The following is a 24,878-nucleotide window of genomic DNA, read 5'->3' on the forward strand; positions in this document are numbered from 1 at the left end:
AGCAGGCCCTCATTCTCCCTTAACTCTTTTTTAATTCCTTCCCGTACTACAGTGTTCCAGTGTCCGATGATTATTAGATTTCCATCTCTTACCACAACCTGTATTACCCGTCTTGCTATATATCTAGCTTTGTCCAGTCTGATTTTGACGTTGGCATTTTTCACTAAACTGTTGTTGGTTATTACTGAACTGTTCAAAGAAACTTACTCTCTTTACTGTATTCCAATTCTGCTCCAGTTACACCATTTTTTACTGATGTTTATATTATCGTATATTATTCTGACCGAAAGTCTCTCTCTTCCTTGCACTTCACTTCTTTCTGCTGGCGTTATCCCGTCTACTATGGGGTCTGCTTTTTCAGTCAAGGAAATCCTTAAGGAAGTTTTGTGCAGCATTGCTTTGTGAATAGTGTAAATTCGCCAGTATGTTCTCGTGTTTTAACAGTTTGTGTATTGTATTCCCTGAGGCTAATTTCTAGGTCCAGCCCAGCATTTGGCTAAAAGAGAATGGGAAACGGTAAAAAAGCAACAGTCAGCGTGGCCGGTATATCAGTTCAGCATTTTTAAGCCATCTCGGGTGGCAAGCACCCAGTTTCGCAAACTGCAGTGCACTAGCAGGTGTTCCCTTTCACTTCACTGATCCTAAAAATATCTTACCGAATCGTCACATTTCTTTTCTATCACGTTCAAACTTATGATACCTCACGCTCCGACGTGTAGAAGTTTAAATTTTCATTGGTTATTTTTTCTATGTCTTACGGTCCTCTCCTGGAACCTCAAATTTGAACTAATTTGATATATTATCTCTGTACAGACATTATCTTGATACATTCTGAGTTACATACCACATGTCCTTTGGATATACATTATTGGCCTTCATTGCACGGGTCCTTGGCCTTCTGCTTCCTCGTACCGTTGAACATTGATAATTCTTCCGCTTTTTAGGAGAGATTTCCCACCTCAGGGACAAGATGTTGCCCTGAAACTGTGCGTGCTCCATCGTCATCTTTTACAAGTCCGTTGGCAAATCTTGAGTGACTCAATATTATACAGAAAGACTATAGACGCCATTAATGATGATTTTTATTCAGGTACAAGCAGTGCCTGAGATCGGTCGTGGGACCGAAGAAGTTCTGATAGCTCGTCACAGACTTTTCCCCTGCATCTCACATCCAGTCACCGTTAAGTGTATGTTACTTTAAACAAAATCGCTGTTTATTTCACTGAAAGTACCCGGTCTTGTTTTTCCTTGAGATAACAGTGTCCTCAACGTCAAATGTTCGTTAAAGTATAAGCTTTGCTCAGCATCTGATTTCTTTGCTTTTCAACATCAGTGACATTTTTGTTTTCTACGGTAAGTTGAAAATTGTTCGTCTGAAGTTGTATAACCTAAAAAGACTGTAGGCTCTGATATCTGGACTTCCTTTTGCAGAGCGAGGACTTCAGTGTGGTGTTTAAGTGTGCATCTTTCCTTCCGATTCCGTGCTCTCGTCTGTTTCTTTACTGCTGGGCAGCCAACAATGTCACGGAGCAGGTAAGTACCGGACCAAGAGGAAGCAGACATATCTGCTTCTCTCTAAGGGTAACAACACAAGTACGTAGTCAAGAAGCATAATACTAATAGGAAAAATAAATTAATTTTCAAAATTCTCTTGAGAGTTCAATCGAGTTACAACATTTCGTCTTTCCTTCACTCGTCCTGAAGAATTTACTTCAAATTTTGTCTCTCCGGTGGTATACTGCTGTATTGCGCAATTTCCTACCATGAATAAGTATATAAATATTACATGTACCAAAAGCGTCACAGAGATGCTGAAGCAATTCAGCTAGAAAAGTCTTGATGACAGAATTGTCCCGAGAAAGTCTGTTAACAAAGTTTGAAGAATTGGTTTTAAATTATTACTCTTCGAATATACTTCAACCCCCTACGTATCGCTCACATAGGGATGACAAAGATTAGAATAACTACTGCACGCATAGAGGCATTCAATCATTTTTCCAGCGCTCCATTCTTGAATGGAACAGGAAGAAACCCTAATAATCATCCTTTTTTTAGAGTAAGGAATTTCACAGTTTGTATTAGATTTATGACGTGAAGCTGCAATATACCTTTCTGTGCGTTAGCTACAGCATTTATCATTTGTTCATACACTGATGACATAACCTCAAACACATCTGCTACTTTCAGTACTAGTTCACACAAGCTTACAAATGTGGCTGCTCCTTATCACACACCTTCATAAACCTTTCAGGTTGTCTTCGTTTTCTTTCATCGTACTTACCATTACACTTATCCCACTTAATGTGGATCTTGGTAGTGCCACTTGGTCCTTAGTTAACGTCAAAAGATCCTTGGAATTCATCTCCATATACTCTATGTGTTCCTTGTAATACGTAGCATTAATCTGATGTAGTGTTCCAATCATTATTTTTCGTACCTCACCGACGAATTTGAACATGTCTCTTTCCTTTCTTGTCTCGTATCTTATTAACCGGTCTACGACCCTCTGTAAGTCTTACCCTTGCTACCTGATGTGTCATCTGGTGGTCTAGCAAACGATAGTTTATGAACCCTACACTGAATTCTTCTGACGTGTTTCTATATTTTTTATTGCTAACTCCCATATCTTTCAGCCTTCGGAAAAGGTTGAGTTATAGGAACTAAATTTAGATACGTTACAGTCCTCCTTGTGTTACTGTATATTTCTACTTCTTCTAAATCATCACAGTATAATCCTGAAGACTTACCTATTTTAGTAGATCTTACTATGACTCATAGTAGCAATATTATTATCATTAGTGCTGATAGTATTCTTCCTGCGTGTGTCATACCTGAAATTAGAAGTACTGTTTTAATAAGGTGACATGCACCTTTATTTCTCTGTTTCCTCCTATTTTTATGACTACATTTTGCGTCCCTAGTCTAACTGCTTCGTGTGGCCCTTGCCACTGTTCATCTTGTTTGATGGTTCGTCCAGGTCTTACTGTTTCATTGTACAGTAAGGCTTTATCATCTACTCTGAAACCTTTTGGATTTTGAGGTTTATCACACTGTTCCTCTTTAGCCGTTTTGTTTTGTATTATTGATTATCTTGCTGCATTATGTGTTTCTTGCATTCAAGCTTACATTTCGTTCACATATTACTCATAATCGTAATTAACTTTTCTGATTCTTATTGTGATGTTCCTGGAATGTTTATCCTTCTGACATAAATCAATTCAAACTGTTTGTAGTCCATACTACTGTGTGGTGTTGTATTGAAAATGTAAGTTGCGAATGATACTCACTTGTCCCATGCAGGTTGGTCACCTGTTACGAAGCATCTCGGATACTGAGGCAGTTTACGACGTAGTGCACCGTTTGCCTTTGGGTGGTACGCTCTTATGTGCTTCTTACAAGTATGCAACAATTTACATACTCTCTTGAAAATATCGCTTAAAACATTTGAACTACTGATGGAAATCCACATCTCAAAAACTATGTGCCCTACAAATGCTTCTGCTGCCTCAGCATCTTCACATTCTATTAGCATGGATAACGTAGACTTACTTAAGTTGTCTAGAAAAGTTAACACATTTCTATTACCTGTGACTGACATGTCTAAAGGGCCTGCAGTGTCTATTGAACACTTCTCGAGTACACTTTTAACTGTATTTTTTTTATTTCTGGCAGCTCTTTTTCTTTGCCTGTGTAAGCCTAATCTTTTTGCATGACTGATATTACGTATGTATTCTTACACATTATGTTTCATTCCTCTCCATTTCTTGCACACATTTATCCTTTCGAAGGCTCTGTTCATGCCCCGGTGTCCTCCCAATGAATTATCATGCATTTTTTGTAGTATCCATTGCTTTTCCTTGGGGCTACTGATACCATCTCTACACGTCATAGTTCAGTCCTCGCTTGGATGTGTTGTATGTTCCCTGACCGTTCTTCTTCTTCTTGCCTTCCAGCTGAACTTTATCAGTATAGATACTCTCAGCTGGGCGTATCCTACGAAATGTCTGCACTGCAATTCAGTCTACCCGGCTTGTAAGTCTCTTCATAGTCACAATCCTCAGGTTTACGTCTCCTCTTCAGGTCTTGATCCAGGAACCTTTACACTGAATATTCATGTTAACGGCTTAGTCTGTTATCTGTGTAAACTGTCGTCCATATATGGACGGTCGCAACTGCTGTGCTTCAGTCTCGAACCGCGCTACCGCTACGGTCGCAGATTCGAGTCCTGCCTCGGGCATGGATGTGTGTGATGTCCTTAGGTTAGTTAGGTTTACGTATTTCCAAGTTCTAGGGGAGTGATGACCTCAGTACTCAGAGCCACAACTGCTGTAATGCAAATACCATAGCCAATAATTCTTTCTCTGTGGTACTATAATTTATTTCCGCACTGTTTAGAGATGTAGATGCATACACACTGAGAAAATCTTCGCCAACTTTTTTGCATTGACCACTGGTAGAGGTAAACTGCTCACCTCTGTTGTCACTATGACGGATTTTACAAAATCTGGTACTGAAGCGGTGGTGGGTTAACTAGCATCTCCTTCAGTTTGTCATTCAGTCCATTCATATTTTACGCCTTTCTTTAGCAGTTTGTGTAGAGACCTAGCCATTTTGCTAAAATTTGCAACAGACTGGTAGTATTACTAGATAAATCGTAGTAAGACTTTGAATTATTTCGTTGTCATCGGCTATGAAAACAGCTCAACTTCTCCCAGCTATACCATGTGAGGTGCGATCCCTTTTTGTGTGACACAATGACCTAAGAAAATCATTTCTATCCTTAAGAACTCACACTTACCTTGTTGTAGATTTAACTTCTGCTCTTGCAGCCTATCAAAACTTAAGCCGAGCTTCTCATTATATTCTACAGGTTTCTTCCATAACACACTCTGTCCTCTAGGTACGCGAAATATTGAAACGTTTTAGACCTGCGGAAACATTAGTCACTGGAAACATCATGGACCTCCTTCCAACCCCATTGGAACTCGTTTGTACAGATAATGTCAGTAGTTTAAGCTGTACGCATTCTTCAATCAGTTCTTGTCGTTCGTCAATATTTGGTAGTCTCTGCTTGCAAGATCTAGCGTCGAGAAGCAGAATGGTTTACAAAAGTTAATCAAATTAATTTTTTTCCGACAGTTTCGGTTGAAAAAATGAGGATTTTGTTGAGGTGCATCGTGGAATATTCCCGCTTTAGTCCCTATAGTTTCATGAAGTGCCAATCGGTGGCGACGCAGTACTTCGCCACTGAAATGGAATCTGTAGCGGAGATACATCCCCTGCAGCGGGCTGTCATTGGGTACCTTTGGTGGAAAACCGGAGCAGCGCAGATATTCATAGTGGCTTGTAGAATGTCTACAGAGACCTGTCATTGAACAGATACACGGTGAATTGTTAGAAGAGGTGTCTAGCATCATCGCAACAAGGTCGCTCAAATCTGTCTGGTCTCCCGCGTGCCGGCTGCCCACACACATCGGTGACTCTTTCAGTGTTGGAGCGAGCAAACACTTTTATTCGAGGTGATCGATGAGCCACAGATACCTCGCTGCACAACTGGACGTCTGTGTAGGTAGTCCTGACACACTTGTCCACTCAAACGTATGTGCCCGCCGGGTTCTTCGCAGGCTAACAGAAGAACATAAAGAGCAATGGAGGATCATCTGAGGGGAATTTCTTGTGCATTACGAGGCTGATTGTGACTATTTTTAGTAAGACATTGTTTGGGAGGTGAAAAAACGACAGTCCATGGAGCGGCACCACACCAGCTCTACTCTGAAAAAGAAGTTCAAAGCCGTAGCCTCATTCGGTAAAGTTATAGCGACAGCCTTCGGTGACTTTGGAGGGGTTATCCTGCTTGATGTCACCCCTCGTGTTGCAACGATAAACTCTAAGATGTTTTCTGATAACGACTTCAGCGTGTTCGTCGGCGCAAGAGTCTAAAGGAACTTATCACTCTCCAAGACAACGGAAGGCCTCCCAAAAGTCTGCGCCCCTGAGATGAGCTCACAAAGCTGCATTGGACTGTTCTTCCTTACCCACACTACAGCCCCAATTTCGCACCTTGAGACTTCCATCTGTTGACCTATTTCAGCACACAGTAGTTGCTCCTGCAACATAAAAACACTTAAATAATTAGTAAATCTGACTGAGCGCATAATCTTCTAATACTTAGATCCACCAGAGCTTGCAATAAATAACTTATGATGACATCACTTATTTTCAAGGGAAGAATTCAAGCCGTCGAAAATGTTTATTTATCAATAAGAAAAGGAGGCCAGAATTAAGCATATTGATCAATTTTATAGCTAGAAGCACCTTGCGTGTTACCAGGTTTATTAAATAGTTTCACCAAATTGCAATAGCAATTACCAATGAAAAAGCATTACGTGCACACCATGGCCCTGCACCCAGTGTATCCCACTATCTCCCCTAGCACCACCGTCCTCAGCCATTTAGTTAACTGCTCCAAAGTTCCTCTAGCGATCAGAATCCTGAAACTAGCGTGAGGTGTAAAAAGACAGTTACACCCATTGAAGCGAAGTCAACCGTACCACAATTCAGAACCAACTCATCGTCAAATAATACATAAAACTAAATGGTACTTATGTCCACAGGCGGAGGCTGTGTCAGCTGCAGCATACAACTGCTCATGGATGGACGCGAGTGAGCGTTTCAAGCGTGCCATGAGAATCCTCGTCAGCCGCGCACAGAAGCCACTGGTTCTGATGGCTGGATACCTGTACCCGATCAACAGGGAGGCGTTTCTCACAGTAAGTGTGTAGGCTTGATGGCCTGAAGTTACTATGTACACTCCTGGAAATTGAAATAAGAACACCGTGAATTCATTGTCCCAGGAAGGGGAAACTTTATTGACACATTCCTGGGGTCAGATACATCACATGATCACACTGACAGAACCACAGGCACATAGACACAGGCAACAGAGCATGCACAATGTCGGCACTAGTACAGTGTATATCCACCTTTCGCAGCAATGCAGGCTGCTATTCTCCCATGGAGACGATCGTAGAGATGCTGGCTGTAGTCCTGTGGAACAGCTTGCCATGCCATTTCCACCTGGCGCCTCAGTTGGACCAGCGTTCGTGCTGGACGTGCAGACCGCGTGAGACGACGCTTCATCCAGTCCCAAACATGCTCAATGGGGGACAGATCCGGAGATCTTGCTGGCCAGGGTAGTTGACTTACACCTTCTAGAGCACGTTGGGTGGCACGGGATACATGCGGACGTGCATTGTCCTGTTGGAACAGCAAGTTCCCTTGCCGGTCTAGGAATGGTAGAACGATGGGTTCGATGACGGTTTGGATGTACCGTGCACTATTCAGTGTCCCCTCGACGATCACCAGTGGTGTACGGCCAGTGTAGGAGATCGCTCCCCACACCATGATGCCAGGTGTTGGCCCTGTGTGCCTCGGTCGTATGCAGTCCTGATTGTGGCGCTCACCTGCACGGCGCCAAACACGCATACGACCATCATTGGCACCAAGGCAGAAGCGACTCTCATCGCTGAAGACGACACGTCTCCATTCGTCCCTCCATTCACGCCTGTCGCGACACCACTGGAGGCGGGCTGCACGATGTTGGGGCGTGAGCGGAAGACGGCCTAACGGTGTGCGGGACTGTAGCCCAGCTTCATGGAGACGGTTGCGAATGGTCCTCGCCGATACCCCAGGAGCAACAGTGTCTCTAATTTGCTGGGAAGTGGCGGTGCGGTCCCCTACGGCACTGCGTAGGATCCTACGGTCTTGGCGTGCATCCGTGCGTCGCTGCGGTCCGGTCCCAGGTCGACGGGCACGTGCACCTTCCGCCGACCACTGGTGACAACATCGATGTACTGTGAAGACCTCACGCCCCACGTGTTGAGCAATTCGGCGGTACGTCCACCCGGCCTCCCGCATGCCCACTATACGCCCTCGCTCAAAGTCCGTCAACTGCACATACGGTTCACGTCCACGCTGTCGCGGCATGCTACCAGTGTTAAAGACTGCGATGGAGCTCCGTATGCCACGGCAAACTGGCTGACACTGATGGCGGCGGTGCACAAATGCTGCGCAGCTAGCGCCATTCGACGGCCAACACAGCGGTTCCTGGTGTGTCCGCTGTGCCGTGCGTGTGATCATTGTTTGTACAGCCCTCTCGCAGTGTCCGGAGCAAGTATGGTGGGTCTGACACACCGGTGTCAATGTGTTCTTTTTTCCATTTCCAGGAGTGTACATTGCAGACAATGATCGGGGGTTTGACTCTGGAGGGGCTGGGGTGTGACTGTCAGTTACCACTTCCCTGTCCAAACAAGAATAAAATTATCCACCACCAACACTCATTAAGCGCCAGACCTGCCTAAGATTTTAATATTAGGTAATAACAATAATTTCCAGAATATTTTAGTACGGTAATTAATAACATTAATAATAATGATAACAATAACTTCAATACATTGCTTTAGCAAAAATTACAATGAATTAGAATTCAAAGAAGTGTAGTATTTGAAAAGAAATCATCTGATAATTTGTGAACTACCCATATATGTCATATAAATATGAGACTGTTATAACAACAAAAAGTTCTCACAACTTTCACAAGTACACAATTTACACGTTACAGAACTGAAGTGAGCACTCATCATTATCAGTACTTCACTTAGCACTACGATCGTTAACAGAGGTTTACAGATTAAGCTCTATGAGAGAGTAAGTGGTTGAAATGCAGTTTCTTTCAGCTGTTTCGAACAATCATGTTAGAGAAGTCAGTCATACAGTAGGATTTTCTTAGTGGAGAGTTTAACATCTGACTTTTTGTCTTATTCAATTTCCTTTCGTTTGGAGATTGTACCAGATGGTTATAACTAAACTTTCGCCGTCCGAGTATTGTAAACATCACAAGAGCTGAAACATCGTAGGTACGTTCATTAATCGGGTTGCTTACGGAATGTTCTGGAAAAAATAACAGTCCAATTTAACGCTACCCAATTGAAAATACGGCGCTGTAACGCTGTAAGCAGTAAGAGTGTGGCGCGAATGCAGGAAAAGGGAAGGAACGTTCAAACACATGATAACGTTGGTTCAGTCAAGTTTATTAAGATATGGTAAAAAGTTCCAACATGTGTTTAGTACGGTCTCCTGACTCAGCAAGCCGGCGGGAGTGGCCGAGCGGTTCTAGGCGCTACAGTCTGGAACCGCGCGACCGCTGCGGTCGCAGGTTCGAATCCTGCCTCGGGCATGGATGTGTGTGATGTCCTTAGGTTAGTTAGGTTTAAGTAGTTCTAAGTTCTAGGGGACTGATGACCACAGATGTTAAGTCCCATAGTGCTCAGAACCATTTGAACCATTTGACTCAGCGACATGCTATATCCATAACACGGCATGGTCGCAGTTGCTCTCAGCACATGCGATGTAATACGAACAATACGTCGTTCTAAGCAGTCCTTCAGATCAGGAAGAGCCGGGATACATGCTGATAGAAACGATCTTTAGGATGTCCCTTAATCAGAAGTCACATGGATTTAGGTCGGCCGATATGAAAGGTCACACAACTTGCAGTTGCCTGCAGATGATGGGAGCAATACCGAAGGTTTTACGGAGAAAACTTTTCACCTCCAAAGCGACGTGTAGAGTCGCCCTGTCGTGCATGAAAACATTATGTGGACACAGTTGCTGAGAGTGCATGTTACACAAAGAGATCCATGTAACTTGCATATGTCACTGTACACCGAACAGGTCCGTAAGGTGTCATCTTCTATATGAAAAACTCAGTAAGAGTAAAGGAGCTTGTGAAACCACTCTACAAACTCAAATAAATTGACTGCAGTGGATGTTCAAGCACAATATATGGCGGAGCAGAGCCTCATATGCGACAGTTCCATGCATTTACAGCACCGTGCACAGCAAAATCTGACTTGTCCAGCCAAAGAACATTCCCCTGCCACATTTTATCCATTTACATGTCTGACAAAAAAGACGAAACGCAAAGTCGCTGTGTTGTACCCTATCATTGGGTTTCATTGGTGCACATGCTGAATCTAGTATGGACGAAGTGGAAAACGTGCGACAAATTTTCTTATATCTTAACCAGGAAATGACAATTCCTGTAACACAGTTCTACCACTGGCTACAGAATTTGAGGCATGTCTTGCATGTTCAGCTATAGCTCCACCATACTTATTATCAACTGTCATGGGAATGGATCACCTCCCTTTCCCTGCTGCATAATCCATGTATTAGGGTAAAGTTCCTCCCGGCGAAATTTGTTTCTGAAGGAGGCTAACATAGCATACATTCTTAGGCGAAACAATTGTTCTGTTGATTGATTTATGATCGCCTGGATGTTGATTTACGAACCCTGGCAACGACTGGTACATATGAGAAATACTAAGATGACCTCCTGCCCCTCCTCCTTCCATTCCTCTTCATTCGCTTCAGGGAATCCCTAACACTAACTGCATCACTGGGAAATTTCCCAGCTCTCCCATTCCCCATTTCACTCCTCCCCTCCACCATATGGAAATTGGTGGGAAAAATACTCAGTCTCATCTGCAGAGGAAGGGACTCCTGACAGGGAATTAAAATGTGTCAGTAATATATTGCTTCATATCCTTTATTTGATCACCATGCAGGGGACAAAGCTCCTCCTTCATTGCAAATAACTCTTTGCAAGACCTCCACTCTTATGACGTCACGTCAGATCCTACTGGTGGATACTGGTGCTGATGGTCGTAATTCTTACTGCATCGATCCCAAACCTGTTGGTTTCCTGGATATATTAAGTCAATTTTGATTGATCAGTTGCTTAATTTGTGGGAAATATCTCAACAGGTTGAACGACTTTGCAGAATGTTGCGATTAGTGGGTGGAAAACTCGTTATGTATATGAGGTCTTGTATGCACAGATGACTGACTAGAAAAGCAGCTTCCTCCACCATCACAACCTATATCCATAAAAAGAAACTTCAAATCGCATCTTCATAACGACCACAAGGCAGGTGTCCGGGGAACTGCAGCTGTGCTGGCCATCCCCTATTCTCCTGTGCCTGCAGGTCAGCAGAGAGGCTTGCACATAGGGCTGTCCTGTATGCTGCACAGACTGGAATCACCCCAGTCCCCAAACAAAGTGTCAGTTGATGGTAACATGCATCTGCTAACAGCTACGAGCAGATGCATGGCCCAAGGGAAATAATTCTCTTATAGCACTTAGCTGGGACTGTTGCGACATTGTGTTATGCTTCCCAGTGAGTCCACAAGCCTCGTGCCCAGGTGTGTGGACAACTAGTTAGCAGCCCCAGTGCCCCTAGCAGTGTTGGTGGGATCTACTGACTCACGATCACATCATAAACAGTGACACGGCCCAGCACCATGTGTATAGACAGACGAAAGCAGAACAATCAATTTCATTTCAAAAACACACGCCATGTATTGGGAGTTTTGTAATTAGAGATGTTTGAGAACAGAAGCACCCTCCTCCAAACGTTGCCCATAACCTATACGATCACAAAGACTGTCAAATGCAAACTGGGCAATTTGCAATTCACCCATATAGAGGGCACCTTCTGCACCGCCACATTGTCAGCAAAATTTCGTGTCCTTTGATACCTGGGAAACCATTTCCATTCTCTCTCAAGTTGTTACTTCATGTTTGTGTGTGTACTGACATGTCCAAACATGCAGAAGGAGGTTGTCATCCACACTCGGAATACTGTGTTTCTATTGGCTAATGCTGGGGACAGAAGGAGAGCTCGCACAATTGTGATATAAGAATTGTGGGAAATGCGTCAGTTGGGCTACCCTATCAAATTAATTCTTTAACAATTTACAGGAGTCAAACAGATCACTTATAATACTCACTGTCGCCTTGTGATGATCCTTCTTCATAGTAAAACAGATTTTCAACGTTGGAGAATCACTCACATACGTTAGGTTTTTGACCTAACTGCAAAACTCTTCGCCAATATAATGTGAGCTGATGTCATAAGATTGGAAATATTGGCAGTGAGTCATTTCCCAATAGGGCGGTGACTTGTCCCCCACATACTGATTAAATAAAGAAAATGAAGCAATATTACATTGATACTTATTTGAATTTCGTGTCCTGTAATCCTTCCTCTTCACTGTAGAATCTTTCTCCCACCAGTTTACAGGTATTGGAGAGGAGGAGTGAAGTGTGGGTGGTGATTGGACGACTGGGGTTTCCCAGAGGTAAAACGGTTAATTACTTGATCTGTTTAATTAAGTAGTCAGTTAACTTCAGATCAAAAGTACGCTGGTATTGGCGAGGTGGAGGAGGTTTGGGGATTTCTCTCAGGGATCTGTAGGGAAAGGGACAAGGTGAGGCATTGGGGTTTCTCAGAAGGCTGAACTATCCTCAGGGGTTACAAATCAACTCCCAGGGGGACATAAATCAATTAACAGAGCAGTAAGTTTGCCCCTGAATATATGTTTGTCCCTGAATATACACAACCTACTCAAACAAAATGTGGCAGAACGAACTTCATCCTTCTACTAAACTAATTCACCTGTTTCTTCAAATTTCATTAAGCAAATTCTGTAGCCCATTTACAGAGAAGTGTCATATTAGGAATTGTTTCTGTCTGCGATGTTTCCACAATGCAGCGCTACAATTGCTGCCATTTTGATAAAACATCTTTATCAACAACGCATAGACTCTCTTCTCAATAGCCATTGCGTCTCTAATCAACAGTCATATGATGAAATAAATCAACATATATCATCAAACAACATACAGCACACTTACATCAAAAAGGGAAACTGCCTACAGCGGCATATTTACACCTGTCAGCAGAAAGTGGAACTACTATTTTTTCATGGTACGCCATGATAAACATAACTGCGAAGTTTTTGTATCCTGGGATGTACACAGTCAACACTGCAGCACTTGTAAGACGGTCGCTAGTTATAGCCATCTGATACCTTTGGGCACAAGAGTCTAGTGGAATTCGTTTTTACCGCACGTCCTGCCATCCTGTCAATATGTGCGTTTTCCTGGCTTGCATGTTCCCTGAAGGCTTTCAGGCTACAACCCTATTCATGTGGACGTGCCCTCATGGAAGAAAATAAATAAATTTTTGAGTCAAATATGGTTCGCACATCTATAACTATAATTTTCGGGGCTATTACTTTACTCTGTGCTAGTTAGGTGAGAAGTTGATATATGTAAAAATACGTTAATCTAGTTTATAGAATTAATAATAGGTCACAAAGATGACAGCAATTATTGTTACAAAGTTGTTAATTTACCACTACACACCTTCACCAATCATCAGTATAATGTTACAGATTAACAATATTTTTGTTGAGTTTATGATAATTTTAGCTATTCCTTTTAACTTATTCTTCCAGAAACGTCTACAGGTATCAAAATAAGTACCAATAACGGGTAAATAGTTTCATTATGTGCAGGATTCACCAGTTAGGCACTTCATGATTGGCGTAATTTATCAAAACTAGTAGGATAATGAAATGTCACCAAAGACAGATTGTGTAAGCTCACATAGACTAAAAATATTCCATGACAAGTCTTGATAACAAGTGAGGAAGCGCAGTTTATTCATATTTAAAAATTAGCATAGGTAAGCGTCTACTTTAATTTAATCTTGCCATGGATGCCAAGTGAGACATTTATTGTTCTTCAATCATACTTCCATGATTACAATTGACAAGATGGGGTACTCAATCCCTAGTCAGTTTCATGTCTGTACGCTATGTGGTTTTTTTACAGAGCGCCAATACTTCCTTTTATTCATGGTAATGCAATGAAAACAATTCCATAGAGCGCAAAAATTCGCTTGCGCACCATTGCTAATAACTCTACTTCACGGAAAATTGTGAACAGAAGATATCATTTATTATGTGTTGTATCACATGAGACTAGCCCCTTGAACAATGGACCTTGCCGTTGCTGGGGAGGCTTGCGTTCCTCAGCGATACAGATGGCCGTACCGTAGGTGCAACCACAACGGAGGGGTATCTGTTGAGAGGCCAGACAAACGTGTGGTTCCTGAAGAGGGGGATCGGCCTTTTCAGTAGTTGCAGGGGCAACAGTCTGGATGATTGACTGATCTGGTCTTGTAACACTAACCAAAAAGGCCTTGCTGTGCTGGTACTGTGAACAGCTGAATGCAAGGGGAAATTACAGTCATAATTTTTCCCGAGGGCATACGGCTTTATTATATGGTTAAATGATGATGGCGTCCTCTTGGGTAAAATATCGCCGGCTGTGGTGGCCGTGCGGTTCTAGGCACTGCAGTCCGGAACCGCGGGACTGCTACAGTCGCAGGTTCGAATCCTGCCTCGGGTATGGATGTTTGTGATACCTATAGGTTAGTTATGTTTAAGTAGTTCTAAGTTCTAGGGGACTGATGACCTAAGATGTTGAGTCCCATAGTGCTCAGAGCCATTTTTTTGGGTAAAATATTCCGGAGGAGAAATAGTCCCCCATTCGGATCTCCGGGCGGTGGCTGCTCAAGAGGACGTCGTTATCAGGAGAAAGAAAACTGCCATTCTACAGAACGGAGCGTGGAATGTCAGATCCCTTAATCGGGCAGGTAGGTTAGGAAATTTAAAAAGGGAAATGGATAGGTTAAAGTTAGGAATGGTGGGAATTAGTGAAGTTCGGTGGCAGGAGGAACAAGGCTTTTGGTCAGGTGAATACAGGGTTATAAATACAAAATCGAATAGGGGTGATGCAGGAGTAGGATTAATAATGAATGAAAAATAGGCGTGCGGGTAGGCTACTACAAACAGCATAGTGAACGCCTTATTGTGGCCAAGATACACACGAAGTCCATGCCTCCCACAGTAGTACTAGTTTATGTGCCAACTAGCTCTGCAGATGATGAAGAAATTGATGAAATGTATGATGAGATAAAAGAAATTATTCAGGTAGTGAAGGGAGACGAAAATTAAATAGCCATGTTTGACTGGAATTCGAGAGAAGGAAAAGGTGAGAAGGAAACATAGGAGGTGAATATGGAAATGAAAGAGGAAGCCGTCTGGTAGAATGTTACACAGAGCATAACTTAATCACAGCTAATACTTGGTTCAAGAATCATAAAAGAAAGTTGTACACATGGAAGAATCCTGGAGATACTAGAAGGCATCAGATAGATTATATAATGGTAAGACAGAGATTTAGGAACCAGGTTTTAAATTGTAGGACATTTCCATGGGCAGATGTAGACACTGACCACAATCTATTGGTTGTGAGCTGTAGATTAAAACTGAAGAAACTGCAAAAAGGTGGGAATTTAAGGAGATGGGACCTGGATAAACTGAAACAACCAGAGGTTGTACAGAGTTTCAGGGAGAGCATAAGGGAACAATTGACAGGAATGGGGGAAAAAATACAGTAGAAGAAGAGTGGGTTGCTCTGAGGGATGAAGTAGTGAAGGCAGCAGAGGATCAAGTAGGTAAAAAGACGAGGGCTAGTTCAAATCCTTGGGTAACAGAAGAAATATTGAATTGAATTGATGAAAGGAGAAAATATAAAATTGCAGTAAATGAAGCAGGCAAAAAGGAGTACAAACGTCTCAAAAATGAGATCGACAGGAAGTGCAAAATGGCTAAGCAGTGATGGCTAGAGGACAAATGTAAGGATGTAGAGGCTTATCTCACTAGGGGTAAGACAGATACTGCATACAGGAAAATCAAAGAGACCTTTGAAGAAAAGAGAACCACTTCCATGAATATCAAGAGCTCAGGTGGAAACCCAGTCCTAAGCAAAGAATTGAATGCAGAAAGGTGGAAGGAGTGTAAAGAGGGTCTATACAAGGGCGGTGTACTTGAGGACAATATTGTGGAAGTGGAAGACGATGTAGATGAAGATGAAATGGGAGATACGATACTGCGTGAAGAGATTAACAGAGCACTGAAAGCCCTGAATCGAAACAAGGGCCCGGGAGTAGACAACATTCCATTACAGTTACTGACGGCCTTGGGTGAGCAAGTCCTGAAAAAACTCTACCATCTCGTGAGCAAGATATATGAGACAGGCGAAATACCCTCAGGCTTCAAGAAGAATATAATAATTCCAATCCCAAAGAATGCTGGTGTTGACAGACGTGAAAATTATAGAACTATCTGTTTAATAAGTCACAGCTGCAAAATACTAACGCGAATTCCTTACAGACGAGTGGAAAAACTGGTAGAAGCCGACCTCGGGGAAGATCAGTTTGGATTCCGTAGAAATGTTGGAACACGTGAGCCAAATCTGACCTTACGACTTATCTTAGAAGAAAGATTAAGGAAAGGCAAACCTATGTTTCTAGCATTTGTAGGCTTAGAGAAAGCTTTTGACGATGTTGACTGGTATACTCTCTTTGAAATTCTAAAGGTGGCAGGGGTAAAATACAGGGAGCGGAAGGCTATTTACAATTTGTACAGAAACCAGATGGCAGTTCCAAGAGTTGAGGGGCATGAAAGAGAGGCAGTGGTTGGGAAGGGAGTTAGATAGGGTTGTAGCCTCTCATCGATGCTATTCAATCTGTATATTGAGCAAGAAGTAAAGGAAACAAAAGAAAAACTCAACAAAAGCAAAACGAGGATAATGGAATGTAATCGAATTAAGTCGAGTGGTGCTGAGGGAATTAGATTAGGAAATGAGACACTTAAAGTAGTAAAGGAGTTTTGCTATTTGGGGAGCAAAATAACTGATGATGGTCGAAGTAGAGAGGATATAAAATGTAGACTGGCAATGGCAAGGAAAGCGTTTCTGAAGAAGAGAAATTTGTTAACATTGAGTATAGATTTAAGTTTCATGAAGTCGTTTCTGAAAGTTTTTGTATGGAGTATAGCCATGTATTGAAGTGAAACATGGACGATAAATAGTTGGACAAGAAGAGAATAGAAGCTTTCGAAATGTGATGCTACCGAAGAATGCTGAAGTTTAGATGGGTATATCACATCACTAATGAGGAGGTATTGAATAGAATTGGGGAGAAGAGGAGTTTGTGGCACAATTTGACAAGAAGAAGGGACCGGTTGGTAGGACATGTTCTGAGACATCAAGGGATCACAAATTTAGCATTGTAGGGCAGCGTGGAGGGTAAAAACCGTAGAGGGAGACCAAAAGATGAATAGACTAATCAGTATCAGAAGGATGTAGGTTGCAGTAAATACTGTGAGACGAAGAAGCTTGCAGAGGATAGAGTGGCATGGAGAGCTGCATCAACCCAGTCTCAGGACTGAGGTCAACAGGAACAACATCACATGAGAAAAATGTTGTTTCTCAATTGAGCGTAGCTTTAATTATTCGCCAGTTACATCGAAATTTCTACTGAGGCCAGTCCTGTGATACACTCTGTGATCAAAAGCATGCGGACACCTGCAAAACATACGTTTTTCATATTAGGTGCATTGTGCCACCAGCTACTGCCAGGTAATCCATATCAGCAACCTCAGTAGTAATTAGACATCGCGAGAGAGCAGAATGGGGCGGTCCGCGGAACTCACGGACATCGAACGCGGTCAGGTGACTGGGTGTCACTTGTGTCATAAATCTGTAAGCGAGATTTTCACGCTCCTAAACATCCCTAGGTCTACTGTTTCCGATGTGATAATGAAGTGGAAACATGAAGGAACACGTACAGCACAAAAGCGTACAGGCCGCCTAGTCTGTTGACTGACAGAGACCACCGACAGTTGAAGAGGTTCGTAATGTGTAAGATGCAGACATCTATCCAGACATCACACAAGAAATCCAAACTACATCAGGACCCACTGCAAGTACAAGTACAATGATAGTTAGGCGAGAGGTGAGAAAACTTGGATTTCATGGTCGAACGGTTGCTCATAAATCACACATCACGCAGGGAAATGCCAAACGACACCGCTCTCGGTGTAAGGGGCGTAAATATTGGACGATTGAACAGTGGAAAAACAGTTTGTGAAGTGAAGAATCACAATACACAATGTGGCGATTCGATGGCACGGTGCGAGTATGGCGAATGCTCGGTGAACGTCATCTGCCAGAGTGTATGGTGCCAACAGTAAAATTCGGAGGTGTTGGTGTTACGGTGTGGTCGTGTTTTTCATGGAGAGGGTTTGCTCCCCTTGCTTTTTTGTGTGGCAGTATCACAGCACAGTCCTACATTGATGTTTGGAGCACCTTCTTGCTTCCCACAGTTGATGGGCAGTTCGGGGATGGTGATTGCTTCTTTCAACACGTACGAGCTCCTGTTCATAATGCACGGCCTGTGGCGGAGTGGTTACACAACAATAACATCCGTGTAATGAACTGGCCTGCACAGAGCCCTGACCTGAATCATAGATAACAACTTTGGGATGTTTTGGAACCCCGACTTCGTGCCAGGCCTCACCGATCGAAATCGATACCTCTCCTCATTACAGCACTCCGTGAAGAATGGGCTGCCATTCCCCAATAAACCTTCCAGCACCTGACTGAACGTAGCCTGCGAGAGTGGAAGCTGTCATCAAGCCTAAGGGTGGGCCAATACCATATTGAATTCCAGCATTACCGATGAAGGCCGCCACGAACCTGTAAGTCATTTTCAGCCATGTGCCCGGATACTTTTGATCACATAAAGGGTACAGGAACGCTTGACGTGTTTTCCAGGAAGTTAAAGGGGTTTTGGCGTAGCAGTGAGGTCGGTTCCACATTCCATTCCACTTCATTCGACATTGATTACTGAATGAATCATTTCACAACCTAATGTAAGGTCGATTTATTCACATTCAATTGATAGGACACCTTTATTTTATTTCCATGCATTTAATATCCTAGGCTACTGTCGGCTTCGAATTATGGGCCAGAGGAGAGAGTAAGCAAGGATGCACTGATCGCCTACATGGCCAACCTTGCGGCGTATTACGAACAGAAAGGAATACATAGCCATCACGGAACTTCCAGACGCGTGGGCAGGGAAATACACCAGCCAGTTTCTCAGGTGAAGACACAGATATCCTGTGCGGTAACCCCTACTCTGCAAGAATGGGCCCTCATTTTTCTGGGCGATGGAGAGACACGTAGGAGATGTGTAGCTTCTTTAAAGGGAGGAGGCGCTCTTTTTTGACATAATGTGATGAAAGATGCGGGAACTAATATTGTACAGCACTATAGGTACTGATAGAAAAAGATGTAGTACGATTAATAGTTACTCCCCACTGCACCAAAGCTACAACTAGGAGCACCTTATGGATCCCAGGGAGATGCCATTGGAACCAGGCACTCGACAGAAACCTATTTGAGCACTCTACGAAAACAACGAAGTTGCTGAAAAGATATTGTGAAGTTAATTACAAGAACTACGGAAAATCTACCATACTCTCCATATTCTATTACACTGAATGTAGCATCACCGTCAGCAGGTCATTCCAGCAGCTAGTGTAACGCCATCCCTTGGTGTTAGAGCTTGCAACGCTGCTTCGCAGCTCGACTCATGCCTCACATAAGTCGCCAACATAGCTCCTCTTGACTGTATCTTCCTGACAGTAACTGGAAGTTCTGAGAGGCAGTGGATCGTGACAAATAACAAAACCATGAAATAACTTATAAATCCTCATGGCAAACTTAAATATTCCTTTCTCTATGAAATGAAGCTATGCACAGTTGTATGTAGGCAAAGTGTTCTGTGCTTTGTAATGTTTTAAGGAGCTTCCTGCTTCAGAGTAAATGGTTTCCTCTTAAAAGATCTCTTGACACGAAACGTTTCCCTCTTTTTCTCTTGCTCTGCTGTGTTGTGAAGAGAGGGTATGGTGGTGATCGTGCTGTTTGGGAACTAAAAGCAGGGGGCTCTTGGAGAACCTGAGTAGTTCAATGGAGTGATAATCAATGCCAAAGTAACTGCTTTTGCCTGGAGGTCCATTAGCAAGCATTCCATTTCACTGCATACACAATTGCCTTCACATACCATCACAGACATAAGTCTAATTAATTTAAATCTTGGAATCATTGCGGTCACTCATTAGACTGTTCATTCCATGTAGAAGAACATGTAATTCTTCTTCACTTTCACTCAGCAAAGCAATGTCATCAGTGAATCGTTTAGTTGATATCCTTTCAGCTTGAATATTAATTGCACTCCCCAAACTTTCTTTTATTTCGGTCACTGCTTCTTCTATGTACAGATTGAACAGTAAGGGCGAAAGACTAAATCAATATCTTACACCCTTTTTAATCAGAGCACTTATTAGTCTGTGTTGCCTCTCGTACATGTTGTATACTGCCTGTCTCTCCCTATCGCTTCCCATATTTTGCTCAGAATTTCGAACGTCTTGCACTATTTTACATTGTCGAATACTTTTTGCAGGTCGACATACCCTTTGAACGTGTCATGATTTTTCTTTAGTTTCACTTCCATTATCAATCGCAATGTCAGAATTGCCTTTCTTGTGCCTGAGCCTTTCCTAAAGCCAAACTGATCGTGTCTAACACAACCCCAATATTCATTTCCATTCATCTGTATATTATTCTCGTAAGAAACTTTCATAAATGAGCTGTTAAACTGATTGTGTGATAATTCTCACACTTGTCAGGGCTTGCAGTCTTCGTAATTTTAGGGATGTTAATTTTCCGAAAGTCAGATGATATAGATTTTTCACATCTACGTGAGTAGTCGTTTTGTTGTCAGTTCTCCATCCATTACAGAAATTCTGATGAAATGTTATCTATCCCTTCTGCCTTATTTCATCGTAAGTCTTCCAAACGTCCCTTGAATTCTAATACTCGATCTCCTATCTCTTCTAAATCGACTCCTGTTTCTTCTTCTACCATATAAGAGAAATATTCCCCCACTTTGGGGTCTTCAGTTTACTTTTCCACCTGTCCACTCTCTCCTCTGCATTTAACAATGGAATTCCAGTTGAACTATTAATATTGCCATCCTTGGTTTTAATTTTTATTTCTATATTCCTGAATTCCTCTGAACACTTTTGTACGTCCTTTTTTCATCGACTGAAGTATTTCTTCGGTTACCCATGGCTTCTTCGCAGTTACCTTCTGTATACCTATGATTTCGATTCCAACTTCTGTGTTTGGCCGTAAATAGATATGTCCATTCCTTTTCAACTGTACTGCTTCCTAGACTATTCTGTATTGCTGTATTTACAGCCTTAAAGAACGTCAACCGTATCTCGTCATCCATTAGTACTTCCATATCCCATTTCTAGGCGTATTGATTCTTACTGACTAATCTCTTAAACTTCTGCTTACTCTTCATCACTACTACGTCGTGATCTGAGACCACATCTACACCCGGGTATGCCTTGCAATCCAGAATCTGATTTCGGAATCTCTGTCTGACTATGATGTAATCTAACTGAAATGTTCACGTATCATACCGTCTTTTCTAAGTATACCTTCTCTTCTTGTGATTCTTCAACAAAGTATTTGCCATTATTAGCTGAAATTTATTACAGAACTCAGTTAGCCTTTCTCCTCTCTCATTCCTTGTCCCAAGCCCATATTTTCCTGTGAACGTTTCTTCTACTACTTCACCTGGAACTGCATTCCAGTCCTCCTAGAGTATTAGGTTTTCTGCTCCCTTTGCATACTGATAAATTTTTCAGTACCTCATATACTTTTCTATATCTTTATCATCAGCTTGCGATGTTGAAACGTGTACCTGAGCAATTGCTGCTGGTGTTGGTTTGCTGCCGATTCTGATGAGAACTACTCTCTCGCTAAAATGTTCACAGTTACTCACTGTGCGTCCTACCTTCCTATTCATAACAAACCCTGTTCCCGTTATACCATTTTCTGCTGCTGTTGATATTAACCCTATACTTATCTAACCAGAAATCCCTTTCTTGTTACCATTTCACTTCACAGAACTCTTCTATACGTATATTGAGCCTTTGTAATCCCTCTTTACATTTTCTAGCTTCCCTGCCACGTTCAGGCTTCTGACATTCCATACCCCGACTAGTATAATGTTAGCCTTTCGCTTGTTATTCAGTCTGTTTCTCATGGTCTTTTACTCTTTGGCAGTCCCCTCCCGGACATCCGAATGGGGAACTACTCAATTACAGGCCACATGACCTGTGGATACATATTATGTCATTAACGTAGTAGTTTGCATTGCCTTCTCAATCTTTCTGACGTTGATCATTGTTGTTTCTTCAACCTTTACGGACGGTTTCCCACCCCTAGGACAAGAGATTGTCCTGAAGCGCTGCCAGCTCCTCAGCCACGTTTGAGAAGACCGTTGACTGAATAAGGAGAACATCTTATAGCGGAAGTCGTCGGCCGCCAATGCTGACTAAGAATCAAAGTTTAAGCAGTGTCGGGTTTCGAATGCGGGATGGAGAACGCTTTTATTACTAATCAGAGATGGTAACCCTAAACAGCGGGGCTACCTGATGCCATAACAGCCGTTAATGTAGCACCATTCGCTGCCGTTTCCGATCGTCGTCCTTGCAGTTTGTCTACGCCATCCCTACTTTCACGGAAATACGAGTTACGTTGACCATTGTACAGTGAGTAACGGATGACCTGTCAGGAAGACAGTGAATGAAAACCTCTGTGATAACACAGTTACTCGTCGCTACTGATATGAGGGTGACCTTAATGCATTTACCCTGCATTAACGCCGTCCGCTTTCACGTCACTTATAAGGAAGAAATATCTGTAATTCGAGAATGAATAAAACTAAGCTCGAATAAAAGGCATAGATGCTTTCTCATCTAAGTGAAAATATTTGAAATTTCATATTAACAACTTTTCAATGGAAAATTTTTTCCTACAGTACCCACAGCTTGGCCTTTTAAGTGAGAATAGGTAGTTTGCGAATGCATACTTATGACATTATAAAATGCACAGATATTTTTAATATTGTTTATTTTGTTTCTATCTTAGTAAACCAGGTACTTATGTATTCTTCCTGAGACATTATTAATTTACTCATATACGCACAGTCAAAGAATAATATCTATGATTTAGTTTTTTATTTTGAAGTTAACATTATTACCTACAAAAACAAGTTATGTAAGTGGGACTATACAGAAGTGAGTATCAAATTATGAATATACTATTCTTGTACCAATAAATTAGGAAACAATAAACTCAGATTATTGTAATCACTATACAAAAAATTAAGTTGAAAAAGAAAATAAGAACATAGTGTTCACCTGTGACAGTTATAAGTTTACTTTATAACACTGCATGAGTGTAAAACCTTGAAATTAATCAAAGAAACGAAAAATACTGTTTCTTCAACATTATGCTCACTGAATCACTTTACAGCTCAGCATTCTGATCTTTCCTAGTTCTCTTCATAATATCTCAAGATATACTATGATATAATAATTTATCTAATCATAGATATGGAGGTTAAACTGAAATTTAAATGAAACTGAAAATACAAATAATCCACAAATTCATATATTAGTCTGTTAACATAGTCCCATTAAATTCAAGACATTTACCAATGTTAAAGGGATTTATATTATAAAGTGTCTACAATGAAAAGAAATTTTATATATGAGTAAGTAAATTCAGCCTGTAAGGTATGACCACAGCAATGCTGTTTCCTTTGTCCTTTCTGATCACACAATAACTTCAATTCTTTGCATTGTTATTTATGACCTTTCATTTCTCTTTCAGCTTGTAAATGCGTCTTACTCATACTACGCACTTTTGAGTCAAATGAACAAACGCTAGAGTCCAAACAGATGTCAGAATGACAGTCTCAGAGAATGTGGACACAATAAATCATTGATGACTTGGTGAGATCATTTTAGGAGATTTACATGTAATACATAACAACACTCCAGAAAAAATTCTTCAAGTTATAACATTAGCTAGCAAGTATTGCTCTTTTTATGTTGGTTCTGGATTTCAGACCAAATAGTTTTCTGTATTGTCAGCTACAATTAAAACTAGCCATTCTTTAAGCACATGTTTGTATGTTTAAAATGGATATGCTTACTGTGAAAACAGACAGCAGTTGCAAATGAACTGCCACATTTGAAGCTGATTACTTCTTTTGGGTGTGATATGAGTTTATTTGATTTGTGCTACAGGGAAAGACAATTTGGCCTCCTAATTTTTTGTAATACGATCTTCAATATTTTTTGACATTTCTAACAAGCCTTTTATGTGCTATGTACTACAACTAGAAATATAATACTGCATTTCTTAGACAAACGTAAATTATCTAGTCTGATACTACGAGAATAATTGTGCTGCATGAAAAAGATGTAGTCCGGGATGGAAAGGTCAGCATTGGTTGTAATATCATGTGTATTTTATTGCAGACCTAGATTTCATATACAATGCAGGAATCCTCAGTAGGTCGTGGGCAGTGACGTAGAAATAATATGGATGACAGTATAACCAATTCTGACCTTCAACCTGTCCTGGAAACATAAATTAGCTATATTGTGTGACTAGCTGTTCACCACTGATGTTGCCAGCGCATTTACCTGTTCTGAATTTTAAGACACTTTATTTACTTCAATAATAACATGTGAATAAAGCTACAGAGCTTCATCATAGACAATAAAATGAGGTTCTATAAGGTTTATTCATGTGGAATTTCATCATCAGGATTTTTTTGACATAAATTTATGACTCAGGTCAGATTTGTCATTTAGTTTCACAACTCTTCAACCATGTTCTACCTTAATACATTTTGAGAGCATCATAATGTCTTCAGAGCACATGAGTTGTCTCCCCTTATCTACAATATCTTGAACAACAGTCCATTGAATATCATGTATAAACTGGGAGCTTTGATGAAAATAGTACAGTTGCAGACTTATATCATTCAGTTCAGTCGTACTTTTCAATTTGAACCACTGTATCGAAACTCTGAATTGTGTTAGAATCATGTAGAGTGTCATTTGGTCGATATGTCTCTGTAATCATCATGAGATTCGGGATTTTTTAAGGATTC

General features: G+C 41.6%; 1 protein-coding gene across 1 annotated transcript in view; it reads left to right on the plus strand.

The window, feature by feature from the left end:
* LOC124712198 (odorant receptor Or2-like) overlaps window positions 1-23,641 on the plus strand; it is a 45,906-nt gene extending 22,265 nt beyond the window's left edge. The window contains exons 3-5 of the mRNA XM_047242495.1: window positions 1,432-1,533; window positions 6,615-6,770; window positions 23,585-23,641. Of these exons, the coding sequence (XP_047098451.1) occupies window positions 1,432-1,533; window positions 6,615-6,770; window positions 23,585-23,641 (315 nt within the window). The remainder of the gene's footprint in view (window positions 1-1,431; window positions 1,534-6,614; window positions 6,771-23,584) is intronic.
* Window positions 23,642-24,878: the final 1,237 nt, after the last annotated feature.

The sequence above is a fragment of the Schistocerca piceifrons genome, chromosome 8 (assembly GCF_021461385.2).
Source record: "Schistocerca piceifrons isolate TAMUIC-IGC-003096 chromosome 8, iqSchPice1.1, whole genome shotgun sequence".
NCBI classification, from domain to species: Eukaryota; Metazoa; Arthropoda; class Insecta; order Orthoptera; family Acrididae; genus Schistocerca; species Schistocerca piceifrons.